The sequence below is a fragment of the Thalassophryne amazonica genome, chromosome 5, assembly GCF_902500255.1.
Source record: "Thalassophryne amazonica chromosome 5, fThaAma1.1, whole genome shotgun sequence".
Classification (NCBI taxonomy): Eukaryota; Metazoa; Chordata; class Actinopteri; order Batrachoidiformes; family Batrachoididae; genus Thalassophryne; species Thalassophryne amazonica.
The window spans coordinates 63,429,637-63,451,827 of record NC_047107.1 but is presented as its reverse complement, the minus strand read 5'-3'; the positions used below and the strand labels follow the sequence as shown (position 1 = coordinate 63,451,827).

General features: G+C 38.9%; 1 protein-coding gene across 1 annotated transcript in view; it reads left to right on the top strand.

Annotated features, from left to right (window-relative positions):
* Nucleotides 1-22,191, top strand: part of ndc80 (NDC80 kinetochore complex component) — a 38,688-nt gene that overhangs the window by 7,056 nt on the left and 9,441 nt on the right. Inside the window, exons 4-13 of the mRNA XM_034170431.1 lie at nt 1,144-1,270; nt 1,381-1,553; nt 3,565-3,667; nt 4,004-4,090; nt 8,418-8,511; nt 8,758-8,858; nt 11,315-11,459; nt 11,675-11,880; nt 12,153-12,302; nt 21,732-21,821. Coding sequence (XP_034026322.1) covers nt 1,144-1,270; nt 1,381-1,553; nt 3,565-3,667; nt 4,004-4,090; nt 8,418-8,511; nt 8,758-8,858; nt 11,315-11,459; nt 11,675-11,880; nt 12,153-12,302; nt 21,732-21,821 — 1,276 coding nt within the window. The remainder of the gene's footprint in view (nt 1-1,143; nt 1,271-1,380; nt 1,554-3,564; nt 3,668-4,003; nt 4,091-8,417; nt 8,512-8,757; nt 8,859-11,314; nt 11,460-11,674; nt 11,881-12,152; nt 12,303-21,731; nt 21,822-22,191) is intronic.

Sequence of the window (22,191 nt, the reverse complement as noted above, 5' to 3'; positions counted from 1 at the left end):
TGATTTTTCGGGAAGTGTTGATGATGATCCTTTGCATGGCTGGGAGACTCATCACTCCAGGCACTTCATGATTACAGACAGCAGGGTGATGGGTCTATAAATGATTAATCATTCAGGCTGTCTGTGGCAGATTTTTGGGGGATGGGGACAGTGGTGGAGGCCTTTAAGACATGGAGGAATGGTGGCATGTGTCAGGGAGAGTTTGAAGAGTTTGGTGAGGATCCCTGCCAGTTGGTCTGCACATGCTTTCATCCCTGCCCCTGGGATACTGTCAGGGCCAGTAGCTTTCCTGGTGTTCACTGCTCTTAGGTTTTTCTTCACCTCATCCTCCTGGAGAGAGAGGTGAGATAAAGTGCTGAAACCAGGGGGAGGCAGTGACTGCAGGTGTGTGGTGTGGTGGTCTTGAACCAGGCGAAGAAGCTGTTTCACTCCTCTACCAGTGTGCTGCTGTAATGATGTTGGAGGGGGTAGGCCTTTGTAGTTGGTTAGGGCCTGGATGCTCCTCCACATCTGACGTAGGTTACTGTCCGTCAGGTTTCCCTCTATTTTCCATTCGTAAGAGTACTTAGCCTGTTTGATGCTCCTCCTCAGGTCAGCTCTCATGGTGCTATAGAGAGCTCTGTCTCCCATCCTGAAGACAGAGTCACAAGATCTGATCAGGGTCTGAACTTCCATCATCCAAGGTTTCCTGTTTTTGTAAAGACCTGGATGCGTTGGTCCTCTGTGACCTCTACACAGCACCTGATGTAGAAAACATCACCGAGACGTCACTGAGGACAAACTCATCCAGGCTAATGCTGAATGGTTAAATTAGTTTACATTTTCACATTTAAGATGTCAGGTGATATACTGTTTTTGGAATAATTTAATCATTTTGAGTCATTAAAAAAAAATCTTTGACTTCAGCTTTGTGAATGTGAATATTTTCTTGTTTATACTAACTGCTTTACTCCTGTTTAACAGTAAACTTGAATATATTGGCTGTGGACAAAATTGACATTTTTCACCATTTATTTATTTTGATATTCTATGTACATAACTGACAACTCCTTGACTAATCAAGAAAATAACTGTTTGATCAGTCATTTATGAAAACAATCCTTAGTCACAGCTTTAGTTAATATTTCAGTATATTGATGGCAGGACTGCTGGAACCAGCATGCGTCGCAGTAGCGTGATGTCAGGATTTGGAGGGACTGAGAAGGTGAAGGACACCAGACCTCTGCATGACAAAGGATTTGTTCAACAGTGTATTAGACAACTTCATGAGGTATTAACAGCTTTTTCTGCAAACATCAAACAAAATTGATTACTTCTCTCAACTATGATGAGAAATCCCTGATGTTACTCAGTCTCTGATGTTGTTTTTAATTGCTATAGTTCTTGACAGAACGTGGCTATTCAGGCTCTTTGACGTCTAAGACTCTCCAGTCTCCCTCTACCAAAGAGTTTTTAAAGATGTTTGAGTTCATTTATTGCCAGCTGGACCCAACTTTTGAGATGCCCAACTCAAAAGTAGAGGAGGAGGTACCAGGTATCCTAAAAGCCCTGAGGTAAAGTATTTAATTTGCCTTTATATTTATGTATTACATATGAAGTATGAAGTACTTTCTTCTTCTTAATTTCACATAGTATACATGCAGTCAAGAACATAAGGGAGGGATAGAGTGAATGTAGATGTTTTGGGCCTGTCACACCTTGACGATTTAGCCAGCAAATGCAGATTTATGAAAAATTTGGCAAATGCACTGGCTACATTGAATAGGTTATGCAACTGTTGCATCATGACAATTTAGCCAGTGTATGCTGACGTATCAAAAATGCTGCTAATGTGCTATTATACAGTGGTTGACACATTCAGTAAGTTCTGTGGTCATCTGAAATACATCAATATGCATTGTCGATAAGTTTGACATACTGTAAGTTATACATAGGATCAAAGCAAGTTTCTCATAGGTTAGAAATAAGTTCTGGGTACGCTACACATTATTTCTACTTATGAGTAACTTACAACTAACGTGTGTCAACAATTGCATAATTTGCCTATAACTTATGGCCCGCGTATGCGGGATGTATAAGCCATACGCTGGCTTATCGAAAATATTGTGTATGGGGAAAAAAGGTTTAACGTGACGTTATTGTACAGGACATAGTGAGAGCGATAGGTTAGGCCACAGTTATTGGGTTACAGATCCACCGACTGCTCTAAAAATCGCAGACTCTGAAAAAAATTACCCCCGTGGACTTTATTCAAAAAGACTGCTTGGTGTGCCGCCCAAAAAGTTCAAGGCCTGAGTGCTTTCAAAAGTGATGTTATGTTCTGGGTTTGAGTTTTAACTGATACCATACACTATGAATTAAACTGAATTTTTAACTGAGCGTTTTGGTAGGATCACAGTACCCAATAGCTGTGCCATCTAATGGAATTATGTCTTTTTTTTTTCCCCCTAACATTTACTTGCACAGTACAAAAATATGAACGTATTCCTTTTGTTTTTGCTCCAATTTTCATTAGCTGAACTCAAAGATCTAAAACATTTTCTATATACATAAAATACCTATTTCTGTCATATATTGTTTACAAATCTGTTTAAATCTGGTAGTGAGCGCTTCTCCTTTGCTGAGATAATCCATCCCACCTCACAGGTGTATCATATCAAAATGCTGATTAGACAGCATGATTATTGCACAGGTGTGCCTTAGGCTGGCCACAATAAAAGGCCACTCTGAAATGTGCAGGTTCATCAAACAGCACAATGCCACAGGTGTCGCAAGTTTTGAGGGAACGTGCAATTGGTATGCTGACTGCAGGAATGCCCACCAGAGCTGTTGCCTGTGAATTGAATGTTCATTTCTCTACCATAAGCCGTCTCCAAAGGCGTTTCAGAGAATTTGGTAGTACATCCAACCAGCCTCACAACCCCAGACCATGTGTAAGCCACACCAGCCCAGGACCTCCACATTCAGCATGTTCACCTCCAAGATCGTCTGAGACCAGCCACCCAGACAGCTGCTGCAACAATCGGTTTGCAGAGCCAAAGAATTTCTGCACAAACTGTCAGAAACTATCTCAGGGAAGCTCATCTGTATGCTCATCGTCGTCACCAGGGTCTCGACCTGACTGCAGGTCGTTGTTACTGACTTGAGTGGTTAAATGCTCACATTTGATGACGAACTGGCACGTTGGAGAGGTGTTCTCTTCACGGATGAATCCCGGTTTTCACCATTCAGGGCAGATGGCAGACAGCGTGTGTGGCGTTGTGTGGGTGAGCGGTTTGCTGATGTCAGTGTTGTGTATCGAGTGGCCCATGGTGGCGTGGGGATCTGGGCTGGTATAAATGCTAAGAAGATTAGAGTTGGCACGATGGTCTGGGCAACATGTCCATGCTGCTGATCCTGGTGAAGATAGACATGTTAGAGAAGTTGCAGATCAGCTGAAACAGCAGCAGTTTATCTTGAATTGGTGGACACAAGCATTTAAATGCTACAAGTCTCTATATTTATTTTGTCCTAATGTTTGGTAAAACACGACAGCTACTTATTTGTGTATTTCTCTAATTGAAGGTATCCCTTTGTACTGTCCAAGAGTTCTATGTATTCTGTCGGTGCTCCACATACTTGGCCTCAGGTTCTTGGGGCTGTCATTTGGCTAATTGATCTTGTCAAGGTGAGGCGCACGTTGCACTGTCGTCAAGAGTTGACTGTTTATCTAATTATCTAATTAATTAATTAGCATATAGTTGTAAAGAGGAAGAACCAAATCAGTTTTTCTGATTTGGATGTGCATCAAGGTGTTTGGCACTTTATGTGATATAAATGTTCTCACTTGTAAAATAAGCAACAACAATAAAAAGGCAGTAAAGGACAAATGTAGATTCAATGTAGACTATAGTCGACATGTCTGGTTTAGGCAGGATGACCATCCTGATAATTATTCTGTAATACACTATATGTGGTTTGCATTTAATGAAGTGTGGAAGCGTTGTGTTTGTTGATCTGTCAGATCCACGGGAGTTTGGACGAACAGGAGCTGCTGCTAAGTGACTTTGATGGCGGTGGTGTCATCGAGGAAGGGACTGAATATAACAAGGTACACAGTTTAATTTTAAAAAAATCAGTGGCACTATGCACTGACTAAAAGTATTAGTATCTGAAACCTTTAATGAGAATATTCAGTGGTTATGAAAATAGGACTATTTTAACACAAGAACAGGAACACCAATAGGAAAACACATCTGTTTTTGAAAATACATTCTGATGTCTTTAGAATTCTTGTACTTTAACGATTCAATCAATCAATTCAATCAATTTTTTTTTTATATAGCGCCAAATCACAACAAACAGTTGCCCCAAGGCACCTTATATTGTAAGGCAAGGCCATACAATAACTATGTAAAACCCCAACGGTCAAAACGACCCCCTGTGAGCAAGCACTTGGCTACAGTGGGAAGGAAAAACTCCCTTTTAACAGGAAGAAACCTCCAGCAGAACCAGGCTCAGGGAGGGGCAGTCTTCTGCTGGGACTGGTTGGGGCTGAGGGAGAGAACCAGGAAAAAGACATGCTGTGGAGGGGAGCAGAGATTGATCACTAATGATTAAATGCAGAGTGGTGCATACAGAGCAAAAGAGAAAGAAACAGTGCATCATGGGATCCCCCCAGCAGTCTACGTCTATAGCAGCATAACTAAGGGATGGTTCAGGGTCACCTGATCCAGCCCTAACTATAAGCTTTAGCAAAAAGGAAAGTTTTAAGCCTAATCTTAAAAGTAGAGAGGGTGTCTGTCTCCCTGATCTGAATTGGGAGCTGGTTCCACAGGAGAGGAGCCTGAAAGCTGAAGGCTCTGCCTCCCATTCTACTCTTACAAACCCTAGGAACTACAAGTAAGCCTGCAGTCTGAGAGCGAAGCGCTCTATTGGGGTGATATGGTACTACGAGGTCCCTAAGATAAGATGGGACCTGATTATTCAAAACCTTATAAGTAAGAAGAAGAATTTTAAATTCTATTCTAGAGTTAACAGGAAGCCAATGAAGAGAGGCCAATATGGGTGAGATATGCTCTCTCCTTCTAGTCCCCGTTAGTACTCTAGCTGCAGCATTTTGAATTAACTGAAGGCTTTTCAGGGAACTTTTAGGACAACCTGATAATAATGAATTACAGTAGTCCAGCCTAGAGGAAATAAATGCATGAATTAGTTTTTCAGCATCACTCTGAGACAAGACCTTTCTAATTTTAGAGATATTGCGTAAATGCAAAAAAGCAGTCCTACATATTTGATTAATATGCGCTTTGAATGACATATCCTGATCAAAAATGACTCCAAGATTTCTCACAGTATTACTAGAGGTCAGGGTAATGCCATCCAGAGTAAGGATCTGATTAGACACCATGTTTCTAAGATTTGTGGGGCCAAGTACAATAACTTCAGTTTTATCTGAGTTTAAAAGCAGGAAATTAGAGGTCATCCATGTCTTTATGTCTGTAAGACAATCCTGCAGTTTAGCTAATTGGTGTGTGTCCTCTGGCTTCATGGATAGATAAAGCTGGGTATCATCTGCGTAACAATGAAAATTTAAACAATACCGTCTAATAATACTGCCTAAGGGAAGCATGTATAAAGTGAATAAAATTGGTCCTAGCACAGAACCTTGTGGAACTCCATAATTAACTTTAGTCTGTGAAGAAGATTCCCCATTTACATGAACAAATTGTAATCTATTAGACAAATATGATTCAAACCACCGCAGTGCAGTGCCTTTAATACCTATGGCATGCTCTAATCTCTGTAATAAAATTTTATGGTCAACAGTATCAAAAGCAGCACTGAGGTCTAACAGAACAAGCACAGAGATGAGTCCACTGTCCGAGGCCATAAGAAGATCATTTGTAACCTTCACTAATGCTGTTTCTGTACTATGATTAATTCTAAAACCTGACTGAAACTCTTCAAATAGACCATTCCTCTGCAGATGATCAGTTAGCTGTTTTACAACTACCCTTTCAAGAATTTTTGAGAGAAAAGGAAGGTTGGAGATTGGCCTATAATTAGCTAAGATAGCTGGGTCAAGTGATGGCTTTTTAAGTAATGGTTTAATTACTGCCACCTTAAAAGCCTGTGGTACATAGCCAACTAACAAAGATAGATTGATCATATTTAAGATCGAAGCATTAAATAATGGTAGGGCTTCCTTGAGCAGCCTGGTAGGAATGGGGTCTAATAAACATGTTGATGGTTTGGATGAAGTAACTAATGAAAATAACTCAGACAGAACAATCGGAGAGAAAGAGTCTAACCAAATACCGGCATCACTGAAAGCAGCCAAGATAACGATACATCTTTGGGATGGTTATGAGTAATTTTTTCTCTAATAGTTAAAATTTTGTTAGCAAAGAAAGTCATGAAGTCATTACTAGTTAAAGTTAATGGAATACTCAGCTCAATAGAGCTCTGACTCTTTGTCAGCCTGGCTACAGTGCTGAAAAGAAACCTGGGGTTGTTCTTATTTTCTTCAATTAGTGATGAGTAGAAAGATGTCCTAGCTTTACGGAGGGTTTTTTTTATAGAGCAACAGACTCTTTTTCCAGGCTAAGTGAAGATCTTCTAAATTAGTGAGACGCCATTTCCTCTCCAACTTACGGGTTATCTGCTTTAAGCTACGAGTTTGTGAGTTATACCACGGAGTCAGGCACTTCTGATTTAAAGCTCTCTCTTTCAGAGGAGCTACAGCATCCAAAGTTGTCTTCAATGAGGATGTAAAACTATTGACGAGATACTCTATCTCACTTACAGAGTTTAGGTAGCTACTCTGCACTGTGTTGTTATATGGCATTAGAGAACATAAAGAAGGAATCATATCCTTAAACCTAGTTACAGCGCTTTCTGAAAGACTTCTAGTATAATGAAACTTATTCCCCACTGCTGGGTAGTCCATCAGAGTAAATGTAAATGTTATTAAGAAATGATCAGACAGAAGGGAGTTTTCAGGGAATACTGTTAAGTCTTCTATTTCCATACCATAAGTCAGAACAAGATCTAAGATATGATTAAAGTGTTGGGTGGACTCATTTACATTTTGAGCAAAGCCAATAGAGTCTAATAATAGATTAAATGCAGTGTTGAGGCTGTCATTCTCAGCATCTGTGTGGATGTTAAAATCGCCCACTATAATTATCTTATCTGAGCTAAGCACTAAGTCAGACAAAAGGTCTGAAAATTCACAGAGAAACTCACAGTAACGACCAGGTGGACGATAGATAATAACAAATAAAACTGGTTTTGGGGACTTCCAATTTGGATGGACAAGACTAAGAGTCAAGCTTTCAAATGAATTAAAGCTCTGTCTGGGTTTTTGATTAATTAATAAGCTGGAATGGAAGATTGCTGCTAATCCTCCGCCCCGGCCCCTGCTACGAGCATTCTGACAGTTAGTGTGACTCGGGGGTGTTGACTCATTTAAACTAACATATTCATCCTGCTGTAACCAGGTTTCTGTAAGGCAGAATAAATCAATATGTTGATCAATTATTATATCATTTACCAACAGGGACTTAGAAGAGAGAGACCTAATGTTTAATAGACCACATTTAACTGTTTTAGTCTGTGGTGCAGTTGAAGGTGCTATATTATTTTTTCTTTTTGAATTTTTATGCTTAAATAGATTATTGCTGGTTGTTGGTGGTCTGGGAGCAGGCACCGTCTCTACAGGGATGGGGTAATGAGGGGATGGCAGGGGGAGAGAAGCTGCAGAGAGGTGTGTAAGACTACAACTCTGCTTCCTGGTCCCAACCCTGGATAGTCATGGTTTGGAGGATTTAAGAAAATTGGCCAGATTTCTAGAAATGAGAGCTGCTCCATCCAAAGTGGGATGGATGCCGTCTCTCCTAACAAGACCAGGTTTTCCCCAGAAGCTTTGCCAGGGTTAGGGTTAGGGTTAGGGTGATTTCACTGATTTAATATCACTTTGAGCAGATGGGATGAGTTCATCAGTGAAATCACCGCTGAAATCAGTGGCTGCAAGGACAACCTGCACCCTCTTGGCCCTTTCTGAAATACTTTGGACGCCACTGTTCTAATGAATTGTTTAAGTTTTGAGTCACTGTAATATGGAAAGGAATCAAAATGTAATAGACACCTTTCAGTGTAATGCAGTATAGAGAGAGGGCCTTAAAAGAAATTTATTTTGATCAGTTTTAACAATGTGAATATTTGTTTATATCAGGTGTGCTGTCATTATATTATTGTGTATGGTTTTTTTCCCCTTTTGTTATAAATATCTGTGCACAGAGGTTTTCTGCAGTGCTTCTGTGCTAATTGGTATACTTGCTTCCAGTAGTATTCGTAAATGACTTTACACAAAGTATTCTCATAATCTCTCATTTTTACATTTATTATTATTTAATATTTGTTCTTTATTGCAGCTGTTGCTTGAGTACATGGCTGAGACCTACTCCAAATTCATACAGGGTGATGAGACATTTGATGATGATGATGAGGCACTCGTCAATAAATTGAGTAAGTCTTGAATATATATGTTCTTGGAATTAGTTATGTGTATTAAATTGCTAGCAAATTCTTTAATACATATAACAAAGTAAACTATTTTGACTATAGCAGTTTTTTTTTGCAAAAAAGTGTGTTAGATGGAAACAAATGTTTCATCTTATTATGAACTTATTAAGCTTTGATGTGTATTTCCAGGAAATTCTGTAAATTTAAAGGAGCAAAATGTGCATATACGTGCTTTTTTGTATTTCATAGAGAGGCTATACAATGTTGATGAAGCACTGCTGGCTACGATGGAAGAGAAATACAGAATACTAAGTGAGGAGGTTGAACACCTGGAAAAGAATAGCCAAACGGTCAGATCCTGAATTTAATCTCTTGTCATGGCTTTAACAGTGCTCCATGCCTTTTTTGAAAACGAAGTTAGGCTGTAATTCTAACATTGAGATTTTTTAAATTGTTGTTGTCCGTGTGCTGTGAGAGCTATGTTCTGCTTTCATTCAAGTACAAATTAATGCCATCTTTTGGCTGTTACAATAATTTCTTGCCCCAATTTAGTCACCAAAATAACACAATGTTTACAAAAAGAAAAATTTTGACCTTTCTGACTTTTGGAGGTACTTTAGTTCTGTGGTTAAATATGATGTTTCCTTCTTAGTTGAACAGTAGGTTATTTAACTCAGCTGTAGGAGTGTTAATGAAAACGTCTGTGCTTTTTCTATGACTATCAAATCTCACTACATTGATCTAAGGTCTGACTCAGTTTCAGTGCAATATTTTAAATAATTAAATGCTAAATTATTGTGTAATTACAGAGGTATCTATAGGTGGTCAGCTGCACTCAGAGGTTGAGTGAAATGTGACTGAGGTTTTATGAGACATGGAATTGTTGCTTAAAAAATTCAATGTTGAATCAAATCATAGTTGGACTGAATAAAAAGACCTGTTTTTAGTATAAGACAGGGGTTTTTCTTGCCCAAATGCCATCACCACCCCATTGCTAGCATACAGCTTCCCCTTACCCATCAATTCTTCTGCAAATACATAACATCGATGCCTGGAAATGGCAAGCCCGTTCATAATAAACAGCATATATTTTTTTTCCAAAATAATAGAAATGTAGCAAAGTGACTGCACGAATGCATAAACATGTCCTATTTTCACTCAGCTTCCACGCACTGTTGTTGTTGTTGTTGTTCCGGTCCTTCAAGAAGCCTCAGAATGCCTCATTATGACATCAAATTTTCAAAAGCTCCAGGGGCCCCCCAGCAAGACTTTTATTTGTAGGATATTTCTAGTTGTATGTAAATTCTCAGAAAGTCAGAACCCACTGCATCATTCACATGATTAACATACCAGTCCACATACACCTAAACGTGAACAATCACTGGCCACCGCTTCAAGTTGAACCAGTGCAATGCATTCTGGGTTAAATGTACTGATAGATAAATAAATGTCCTTATTCTGCAGATTGCAATGCTTTATGCTACTGCTGTGGTGAACATGTTGAGGTTTCTTAGAGCTTGTTAAAATTATGTCCATAGGTGGTTTTGATGTCTAATTTATGAAACATGATACCATAAGTGAGTGGTTGGGTTGTATTATGTGCTTCAAAATGCCAAGCTTTGTGTTGTTGGAGTGCACTGATGTTGGGACAATCCCAGAAATTTCTCCTATTTGCTCACAAAAAGCAGACAATTTAACACTTAAGACTTTTTCTGGAGTCTGACTTGTGCGTTTCAATCTTTAAGCTAACATATCACTCCATTAAAAACAATTAACTATTTTTTTATGGTGCGATACGTTAGTTTAAATAACTGTGTTTTCGTTTAGTGTTTTTTTTTTTTTTTTAAAGCAGTAGTGTTTTTGAGCAATACATTAGTTACTTTAGCTTAAATAACTTTAAACTAACATATCACTCCATAAAACTAATAAAAAAAATTTTAGGGAGTAATACATTAATTAAATAACTTTAAGCTAATGTATCACTCCATAAAAGAAATTAAACCTTCTTTATGGAGTGATACTTTAAATAACTTTGTGTTTTTTATGGAGTGATACCTCAGTTTTAAAGTTATTTAAACTAAGGTGTCACTCCATAAAACAAAACTTTTTTATGGAGTGATACATTAATTTAAACAACTTTAAAGTAATAGATCACTCGATTAAAGAAATTAAAACTTTTTTATGGAGTGATACGTTAGTTTGAAGATTGAAGTGCACAACAAGTCAAACTCCAGAAAAAAAAATTAAATTGTCTGCTTTTTGTGAACAAGCAGAAGAAATTTCTGGGATTATTCCAACATCAATACACTGCAACAGCATGAAGCTCGGCATTTTGAAGCACATAATACAACCCATCCACTCATTATGGTGTTATGTTGTTTCATAATTTAGACATCAAAAACGCCTACGGACATAATTTTAACAAGCTCAAAGAAACTTCAACATGTTCACCACAGCAGTAGCATAAAGCATTGCAATCTGCAGAATAAGGACACACTTCTCAGTACATTTTACCCAGGATGCATTGCACTGGTCCAGCTTGAAGTGGTGACCAGTGATTGTTCACATTTCGGCACGTGTGCGTTGGAATGCTAATCGTGTGAATGACGTAGTGGGTACTGACTTTCTGATTGGCAGAGAATTTACATACTACCAGAATGATCCTACGAATAAAATTCTCGCTCCCACCCACTCAGTCACTCTGCTTCCTTCCATCTGGTGTCACTCCCCTTGCTAAATTTTCTTAGAAAAACCCCTGTAAGCAATAATTCACATGCAGAGGTTACAGTTTTTGTCTCTTGTTTAGGACCGTCTCATGACAAAGAGGATGGATAAGATGAAGATTCAGTCAGACCTCAAGAAGCTCCAGAGTTATCGCAGCAAGCTGGAGTCCTACAAAAGCAACCACGAGAGCAAGTTCTCAGAAGTCACAGATGAGCTAGACAGCACTGGTAAAGTGGCAGACTAGCACGTCCTTCAGTTTACTTTAGTCAGCTGGTACTTAGGCAGAGTGTCTGCAGTCCTGAGGACATTTGGAATGTGAGATCCAATTCCTAATTTTTCAATGCATCAGAATTTTACTCTGGAAAATACGGGAATTGTATTATGTCTTCTATGGTAGCTTTTAATGTTTTATAAATATGTTTATCCATATGTCTTTTTGCAGGCCTTCATGTGGAGTCCCTAAAACGTGAGCGGGATGAAGTACAGCATATTCTGCAGAACCAGAAGTTTACTCCAGCTGATGTGGAAAGGATCAACAGAGAGAAGAATGAGCTCCAGCAGACAATCTCCAGTCTCAGCAAGTCTCTTGAAGATGCAGAGCAGCATAAATGGCATGAAGAGATTGCGCTGGCCAAAGTCAAGGAGAAGGTACTGTGTGTGTTTCGCTCGCAATAGAGTAACAGCGGTGCAGTTTGTTCATGATGGAACATGTGGCGTATCACTCAGTATTCTGACTGTGTGTGATGTATAATCTGAAGTGTGTGTGTGGGGGGGGGGGGGGGTTCTTCTTCATGAGGCCAGCTGGCACGGATACCAGACATTTTCAGATGCTCAATATGCATATGTTTGTTTATTTTGCCTTCTTTCCCACCTTTGTTTTTTGCTCCTCCCACACTGTCCTGTCATTTCCTGAATTCTAGGTGGAGTTGAAGCTCACGGAGTACAACAAGTTGGCACGTAAATTAAAGCTGATACCAGTGTCTGCAGAGAATGCATGTGGTCATGATTTTGAGATGAGGCCTTTTGAGTGTGGACCCAGCAACACAATTCAGTTCAAAACACAGATACAGGTATTTAAAGAAATGGATCATTCAGTCAATAATGTCACATCATTTCTTTCTTAAAATGACCTCAGGTGTTTCCTGCTGAGTTTATGTGATAAGTTAAGTAAAACTATATTTTTGTGATTTAAATTGCTTCGTAGTAACCAACTGGTTGCAGATTTATAATGCACAGTATTTTGTTGCTTTGTGTGTGCCTCTTAGTTGATTGTCCTGTACCAGTGTTCTGTAATGATGCATTTTAATTTTAGTGACCTCCAATTGGAGGTCACTAAAATTAACATTGAATCGGTGTGTAATTTTGCAAAAACAATGTCGGACTCTGTAGTTTTCTCTGGGCCCCTCCCCAATCGGACCGGGAGTGACATGTTTAGCCGCATGTTCTCCTTGAATTGCTGGCTGTCTGAGTGGTGTCCAAAAAATGAGGTGGGCTTCATAGATAATTGGCAAAGCTTCTGGGGAAAACCTGGTCTTGTTAGGAGAGACGGCATCCATCCCACTTTGGCTGGAGCAGCTCTCATTTCTAGAAATCTGGCCAATTTTCTTAAATCCTCCAAACCGTGACTATCCAGGGTTGGGACCAAGAAGCAGAGTTGTAGTCTTACACACCTCTCTGCAGCTTCTCTCCCCCTGCCATCCCCTCATTACCCCATCCCTGTAGAGACGGTGTCTGCTCCCAGACCACCAATAACCAGCAAAAATCTATTTAAGCATAAAAATTCAAAAAGAAAAAATAATATAGCACCTTCAACTGCACCACAGACTAAAACAGTTAAATGTGGTCTATTAAACATTAGGTCTCTCTCTTCTAAGTCCCTGTTGGTAAATGATATAATAATTGATCAACATATTGATTTATTCTGCCTTACAGAAACCTGGTTACAGCAGGATGAATATGTTAGTTTAAATGAGTCAACACCCCCGAGTCACACTAACTGTCAGAATGCTCGTAGCACGGGCCGAGGCGGAGGATTAGCAGCAATCTTCCATTCCAGCTTATTAATTAATCAAAAACCCAGACAGAGCTTTAATTCATTTGAAAGCTTGACTCTTAGTCTTGTCCATCCAAATTGGAAGTCCCAAAAACCAGTTTTATTTGTTATTATCTATCGTCCACCTAGTCTTGTCCATCCAAATTGGAAGTCCCCAAAACCAGTTTTATTTGTTATTATCTATCGTCCACCTGGTCGTTACTGTGAGTTTCTCTGTGAATTTTCAGACCTTTTGTCTGACTTAGTGCTTAGCTCAGATAAGATAATTATAGTGGGCGATTTTAACATCCACACAGATGCTGAGAATGACAGCCTCAACACTGCATTTAAACTATTATTAGACTCTATTGGCTTTGCTCAAAATGTAAATGAGTCCACCCACCACTTTAATCATATCTTAGATCTTGTTCTGACTTATGGTATGGAAACAGAAGACTTAACAGTATTCCCTGAAAACTCCCTTCTGTCTGATAATTTCTTAATAACATTTACATTTACTCTGATGGACTACCCAGCAGTGGGGAATAAGTTTCATTACACTAGAAGTCTTTCAGAAAGCGCTGTAACTAGGTTTAAGGATATGATTCCTTCTTTATGTTCTCTAATGCCATATACCAACACAGTGCAGAGTAGCTACCTAAACTCTGTAAGTGAGATAGAGTATCTCGTCAATAGTTTTACATCCTCATTGAAGACAACTTTGGATGCTGTAGCTCCTCTGAAAAAGAGAGCTTTAAATCAGAAGTGCCTGACTCCGTGGTATAACTCACAAACTCGTAGCTTAAAGCAGATAACCCGTAAGTTGGAGAGGAAATGGCGTCTCACTAATTTAGAAGATTTCACTTAGCCTGGAAAAAGAGTGTTGCTCTATAAAAAAGCCCTCCGTAAATCTAGGACATCTTTCTACTCATCACTAATTGAAGAAAATAAGAACAACCCCAGGTTTCTTTTCAGCACTGTAGCCAGGCTGACAGAGTCAGAGCTCTATTGAGCTGAGTATTCCATTACCTTTAACTAGTAATGACTTCATGACTTTCTTTGCTAACAAAATTTTAACTATTAGAGAAAAAATTACTCATAACCATCCCAAAGACGTATCGTTATCTTTGGCTGCTTTCAGTGATGCCGGTATTTGGTTAGACTCTTTCTCTCCGATTGTTCTGTCTGAGTTATTTTCATTAGTTACTTCATCCAAACCATCAACATGTCTATTAGACCCCATTCCTACCAGGCTGCTCAAGGAAGCCCTACCATTACTTAATGCTTCGATCTTAAATATGATCAATCTATCTTTGTTAGTTGGCTATGTACCACAGGCTTTTAAGGTGGCAGTAATTAAACCATTACTTAAAAAGCCATCACTTGACCCAGCTATCTTAGCTAATTATAGGCCAATGTCCAACCTTCCTTTTCTCTCAAAAATTCTTGAAAGGGTAGTTGTAAAACAGCTAACTGATCATCTGCAGAGGAATGGTCTATTTGAAGAGTTTCAGTCAGGTTTTAGAATTCATCATAGTACAGAAACAGCATTAGTGAAGGTTACAAATGATCTTCTTATGGCCTCGGACAGTGGACTCATCTCTGTGCTTGTTCTGTTAGACCTCAGTGCTGCTTTTGATACTGTTGACCATAAAATTTTATTAGAGATTAGAGCATGCCATAGGTATTAAAGGCACTGCACTGCGGTGGTTTGAATCATATTTGTCTAATAGATTACAATTTGTTCATGTAAATGGGGAATCTTCTTCACAGACTAAAGTTAATTATGGAGTTCCACAAGGTTCTGTGCTAGGACCAATTTTATTCACTTTATACATGCTTCCCTTAGGCAGTATTATTAGACGGTATTGCTTAAATTTTCATTGTTACGCAGATGATACCCAGCTTTATCTATCCATGAAGCCAGAGGACACACACCAATTAGCTAAACTGCAGGATTGTCTTACAGACATAAAGACATGGATGACCTCTAATTTCCTGCTTTTAAACTCAGATAAAACTGAAGTTATTGTACTTGGCCCCACAAATCTTAGAAACATGGTGTCTAACCAGATCCTTACTCTGGATGGCATTACCCTGACCTCTAGTAATATTGTGAGAAATCTTGGAGTCATTTTTGATCAGGATATGTCATTCAAAGCGCATATTAAACAAATATGTAGGACTGGTTTTTTGCATTTACGCAATATCTCTAAAATTAGAAAGGTCTTGTCTCAGAGTGATGCTGAAAAACTAATTCATGCATTTATTTCCTCTAGGCTGGACTATTGTAATTCATTATTATCAGGTTGTCCTAAAAGTTCCCTAAAAAGCCTTCAGTTAATTCAAAATGCTGCAGCTAGAGTACTAACGGGGACTAGAAGGAGAGAGCATATCTCACCCATATTGGCCTCTCTTCATTGGCTTCCTGTTAATTCTAGAATAGAATTTAAAATTCTTCTTCTTACTTATAACGTTTTGAATAATCAGGTCCCATCTTATCTTAGGGACCTCGTAGTACCATATCACCCCAATAGAGCGCTTCGCTCTCAGACTGCAGGCTTACTTGTAGTTCCTAGGGTTTGTAAGAGTAGATTGGTAGGCAGAGCCTTCAGCTTTCAGGCTCCTCTCCTGTGGAACCAGCTCCCAATTCAGATCAGGGAGACAGACACCCTCTCTACTTTTAAGATTAGGCTTAAAACTTTCCTTTTTGCTAAAGCTTATAGTTAGGGCTGGATCGGGTGACCCTGAACCATCCCTTAGTTATGCTGCTATAGACGTAGACTGCTGGGGGGTTCCCATGATGCACTGTTTCTTTCTCTTTTGGCTCTGTATGCACCACTCTGCATTTAATCATTAGTGATCGATCTCTGCTCCCCTCCACAGCATGTCTTTTTCCTGGTTCTCTCCCTCAGCCCCAACCAGTCCCAGCAGAAGACTGCCCCTCCCTGAGCCTGGTTCTGCTGGAGGATTCTTCCTGTTAAAAGGGAGTTTTTCCTTCCCACTGTTGCCAAGTGCTTGCTCACAGGGGGTCGTTTTGACCGTTGGGGTTTTACATAATTATTGTATGGCCTTGCCTTACAATATAAAGCGCCTTGGGGCAACTGTTTGTTGTGATTTGCCGCTATATAAAAAAAAAATTGATTGATTGATTGATTGATTATGATGGTCAGAGAGGGTGCAGTTTTTTTTAAATAGCAACCACACGCTCGGCCAGCTGGTTTCACAGATTAACAGCACAAACACTTAGAGCCTGATTTGCTAAGATCCCATTTGACGAGGGATTAACTGCATGGGTAATTCAAAATTTATAGGCACTGGGATGGCAAGATGGTTTTGTGTGCATGTGTGTTAATGACTGAATTTCATTTTGTGCTTATAATCACCACCTGCAACTTAGCGCAAAAACACATTTTAGCTGAAAATCTAATTTATTGAATATTTACCAAATCAAAAATAAAGGTGCTTTGAAAGTGATGTGTGTGGCATGTGAAAAGCACCCACCTGCATGATTAAAGATGATTTTGATTTTATTCATGTAAGTCACCTTGCTGTAAAATACACTCAGCATCCATTTCTTACATGTGGAAACTGAGGTGAACTATAATATTCTGAATAAATATATTTATTATTATTAAACTGTTTAATCTTCAAATTGGTGTTCCTGTGATGCAGGTGTTTTTCACAGCACATGAAAAATAAATGTGAAGTGAATAGTTATAGGTTTATGTGGTTGTGGTTGGAGAGACGTATAACATGAGAATCATGGTAGCTGTCGATGGTCCTGCCCATAGACTGTGGTGCTGTTAGCCCCCATGCATGGTTGTACACAATGTTTGACAGACACACAAGTCTGACTGGACAGATGCGGATAGCACTTTCTACTTATATTTCTATTACACAGAAAGACATGAATAGTGTCACATTTAATTATATTTAGGCAGTGAATGTTTCATTAAAAATACGCCATGATAAATTGTTTAATCATGGTGATTTCTGCATTAAAGAAGATTGAGTGGAAATAAAGAAATTCATTCACAAACAGATATTAGGGAATTACTTTAAATCTATGTGTAAATTGGCACAAAGTTTTCTAATGTGCTATATATATATATATATATATATATATATTTTTTTTTTTTTTTTAATTCAGCCAGTGAAATTGTTTTTAGCCTTGACAGATCGTGTTACATGCGCAAACTGCACCTACTGGCATGTTCAACAATCACAGTATTGGACATATGGGTGGACAAGGTCTTAGTTGCGTGCAGTGCATCCGGAATGTATTCACAGCGCTACACTTAGTACACTTTTTTTTTTTTTTTTTTTTTTAGTTACGACAAGCTTCAAGCATTGAGTTACATTTTACTGACATGGGTGTGAAAAAATCTCAGGAAACCAATTTTTTAGATATGTTTCATTTTTGTGGCATTATTAACAGAAAATAGTTGGCTTTCGATCTATAACCTTTCTGTAGTCATGAAAATATGTTATTAAAAAAAGTACTGATATATGGTAAAAATTGCCTGAAATTGCTGTATTTTATTTTTTATTTATTTATTTTTTTTTAGTTGAAAATTTCGGACAGTGCCACCAATTTTGCCCTGTTATACATTTTCTATTTTTATAGGCAACCAAAAAGTTTGCATGGAACTCGCAAACCATATTTGAAATTTCAAAACTCCAGTTTTTAGGTATTCCATTACAGTTTATCTAAGAAAATCATTGCCAAATGACAAACAAGCATAGTTGAAAATCGCAACAAAATTTAGACATTGGAGCCAAAAGTGGAACTTCTAATACTTGTCTACTCCAAATGATTCATGGTCAAATTTTGATATTTCACACAAACACTGTGAACATAATACAACCCCTGGCAATAATTATGGAATCACCGGCCTCGGAGGAAGTTCATTCAGTTGTTTAATTTTGTAGAAAAAAAAGCAGATCACAGACATGACACAAATGGCAACTTTCTGGCTTTAAGAAACACTATAAGAAATCAGGAAAAAAAATTGTGGCAGTCAGTAACGGTTACTTTTTTATACCAAGCAGAGGGGAAAAAAATATGGACTCACTCAATTCTGAGGAATAAATTATGGAATCACCCTGTAAATTTTCATCCCCAAAACTAACACCTGCATCAAATCATATCTGCTCGTTAGTCTGCATTTAAAAAGGAGTGATCACACCTTGGAGAGCTGTTGCACCAAGTGGACTGACATGAATCATGGCTCCAACACGAGAGATGTCAGTTTTTAATCAAACTCTTAAAAGAGGGTAAATCATCACGCAGTGTTGCAAAAGATGTTGGTTGTTCACAGTCAGCTGTGTCTAAACTCTGGACCAAATACAAACATGGGAAGGTTGTTAAAGGCAAACATACTGGTAGACCAAGGAAGACATCAAAGCGTCAAGACAGAAAACTTAAAGCAATATGTCTCAAAAATTGAAAATGCACAACAAAACAAATGAGGAACGAATGGGAGGAAACTGGAGTCAATGTCTGTGACCGAACTGTAAGAAACCGCCTAAAGGAAATGGGATTTACATACAGAAAAGCTAAACGAAAGCCATCATTAACACCTAAACAGAAAAAACAAGGTTACAATGGGCTAAGGAAAAGCAATCGTGGACTGTGGATGACTGGATGAAAGTCATATTCAGTGATGAATCTCGAATCTGCATTGGGCAAGGTGATGATGCTGGAACTTTTGTTTGGTGCTGTTCCAATGAGATTTATAAAGATGACTGCCTGAAGAGAACATGTAAATTTCCACAGTCATTGATGATATGGGGCTGCGTGTCAGGTAAAGGCACTGGGGAGATGGCTGTCATTACATCATCAATAAATGCACAAGTCTACGTTGATATTTTGGACACTTTTCTTATCCCATCAATTGAAAGGATGTTTGGGGATGATGAAATCATTTTTCAAGATGATAATGCATCTTGCCATAGAGCAAAAACTGTGAAAACATTCCTTGCAAAAAGACACATAGGGTCAGTGTCATGGCCTGCAAATAGTCCGGATCTTAATCCAGTTGAAAATCTTTGGAAGTTGAAGAAAATGGTCCATGACGAGGCTCCAACCTGCAAAGCTGATCTGGCAACAGCAATCAGAGAAAGTTGGAGCCAGATTGATGAAGAGTACTGTTTGTCACTCATTAAGTCCATGCCTCAGAGACTGCAAGCTGTTATAAAAGCCAGAGGTGGTGCAACAAAATACTAGTGATGTGTTGGAGCGTTCTTTAGTTTTTCATGAATCCATAATTGTTTCCTCAGAATTGAGTGATTCCATATTTTTTTTTCCCCTCTGCTTGGTCTAAAAAAGTAACCGTTACTGACTGCCACAATTATTTTCCTGATTTCTTATAGTGTTTCTTAAAGCCAGAAAGTTGCCATTTGAAATGACTTCAGTTTTGTGTCATGTCTGTGATCTGCTTTTTTTTCTACAAAATTAAACAACTGAATGAACATCCTCCGAGGCCGGTGATTCCATAATTTTTGCCAGGGGTTGTATGTTAATACACAAAATAATAAATTATCTATTGATAAATACAGTGTGCTTATGTCACAAAGTAGACAGCCAGCCATATCAGAAGTTGAATGTGTGAAAAAAATACTGTCCTGTTTGTAAAAAAAAAAAACCTCAAAAGATTTTTATCCTAGCTCAATGAAAAACATATCTTTCTATTCTCAAATATGTCAATTAATGAGATTGTATTTAGATTTCTGCATCTCCTGTATTTTTTTTTTGCGTTTTTTTTTTTTTTTTTTTTTTTTTTTACAAAGGTCTTCACCATGGTGCAGTAGAGGTAGAGCACTTCACTTTTTCCACATTTTTATATGTTACAACCTTATTCCAAAATAGAGTAAATTATTTTTCCCCCAAATTCTACACACAGTACCTCATAATGATGATGTGATTTTATTATTATTATTGTAAATATATGAAAAATAAAGTAAGAAATCACATTTACAGTCTTTGACATGAAGCTCAAAATTGAGCTCAGCTGAATCCTGTTTCCACTAATCATCCTTAAGATGCTTCTACGGCTTATCTGGAGTCCACCTGGGGTAAACTGAATTGATCGGACATGATTTGGAAAGACACACACCTGTCTACATATAAGGTTCCACAGTTGACAGTGCATGTCGGAGTACAAACCAAGCATGAAGTCAAATGAATTGTCTGTAGACCTCCGAGACAGGATTGTCTTGAGGCACAAATCTGGGGAAGGGTACAGAAACATTTCTGCTGCTTTGAATGTCCTAATGAGCACAGTGACCTTCATCATCTCGAAATGGAAGATGTTTGGATCCACTAACACTCTTCCTCGAGTGGGTTGCCGGTCTAAACTGAGCGTTGGGGGAGAAGGGTCTCTGTGGAGAGAGAAGAACCTTCCAGAAGGACAACCATCTCTGCAGCAATCCACCAATCAGGCCTGTATGCTAGAGTGGCCAGACAGAAGCCACTCCTTAGTAAAAGGCACACGACAGCCCACCTGGAGTTTGCCAAAAGGCACCTGAAGGACACTCAGATCATGAGAAACAAAATTCTCTGGTCTGATGAGATAAAGATTGGACTCTTTGGAGTGAATGTCCAGCATCATGTTTGGAGGAAACTAAGCACCATACCTACAGTGATGCATGGTGGTGGCAGCATCATGCTGTAGGGATGTTTTTCAGCATCAGGAACTGGGAGACTAGTCAGGATTGAGGGAAAGCTGAATACAGCAATGTACAGAGACATCCTAGAAGAAAACCTGCTCCAGAGCACTCTTGATCTCAGACTGGGGTGAAGGTTCATCTTTCAGCAGGACAATGACCCTAAACACACAGCCAATATATCAAAGGAGTGGCTTCAGGACAACTCTGTGAATGTCCTTGAGTGGCCCAGCCAGAGCTCAGACCTGAATCCGGTTGAACATCTCTGGAGAGATCTGAAAATGGTTGTGTGCTGATGCTCCCCATCCAACCTGATGGAGCTTGAGAGGTGCTGCAAAGAGGAATAGGCAAAACTGCCCAAAGATTGGTGTGCCAGGCTTGTAGCATCATATTCAAGAAGACCTGAGGCTGTAATTGCTGCCAAAGGTCCATCAACAAAGTATGAATACTTATTTACATGGGGTATGTATGGGGTACTGTGTGTAGAATTTGGGGGAAAAAATAATTTACTCTATAAGGTTGTAACATTAAAATGTGGAAAAAAAAATGAAGCTCTGTGAATACTTTCTGGATGCACAGTATACGTGAAGGCCAATGCAGTAAATTGGCAATAGGTACTATTTTGCTCATTGGAAAGACTCAGTCCTCAGTGTGTAAATCGGCATACATTTTTTTTTTCTGAGTGCTGTGGTGTTTGCACACATCTTTACAAACGCAAACCTTTAGTAAATCAGGCTCATAGTCCACTGAAGCATTATTTTTTTGTGAAGATTAATATTTTGTATGTGCATTGCAGATGCTCCTGAGAAAGCTGATTGTTGATGTGGAGGAGGAAAACAGCCGATTAGCAAACATGAAACTCAGTCTGGAGGAGTCTATTGAACAGGTAACACTGTGCACACAAATGATTGTGACCATTGTCATTATTGGGGAAAATGCATCCTGACGTGACTTGGGATGGGGCATTTCCTTTTCCTCACCAAATTGGTCCTTCCAATACCAGTCGAACCTCAAACTACCTATTTCACAAATTGCAGACTCACCAGATGCACTGAATGCAGTCAGTTTCCCAAAGTGAAAAGTGTGTGTTGGTATTAGTGAATGCCTCTGATAATCATATGAATGTGTCATTCCATCTCAAGTCACCCAGAGGCTCCCAGGTCACCCCTCAGTTCTGTTCTGTCAGTTTGATATGTTATTCTTATTACAAAGTTATGGTGAAATGCCAAATATTAGGTTTGTATCTGGCAAACATT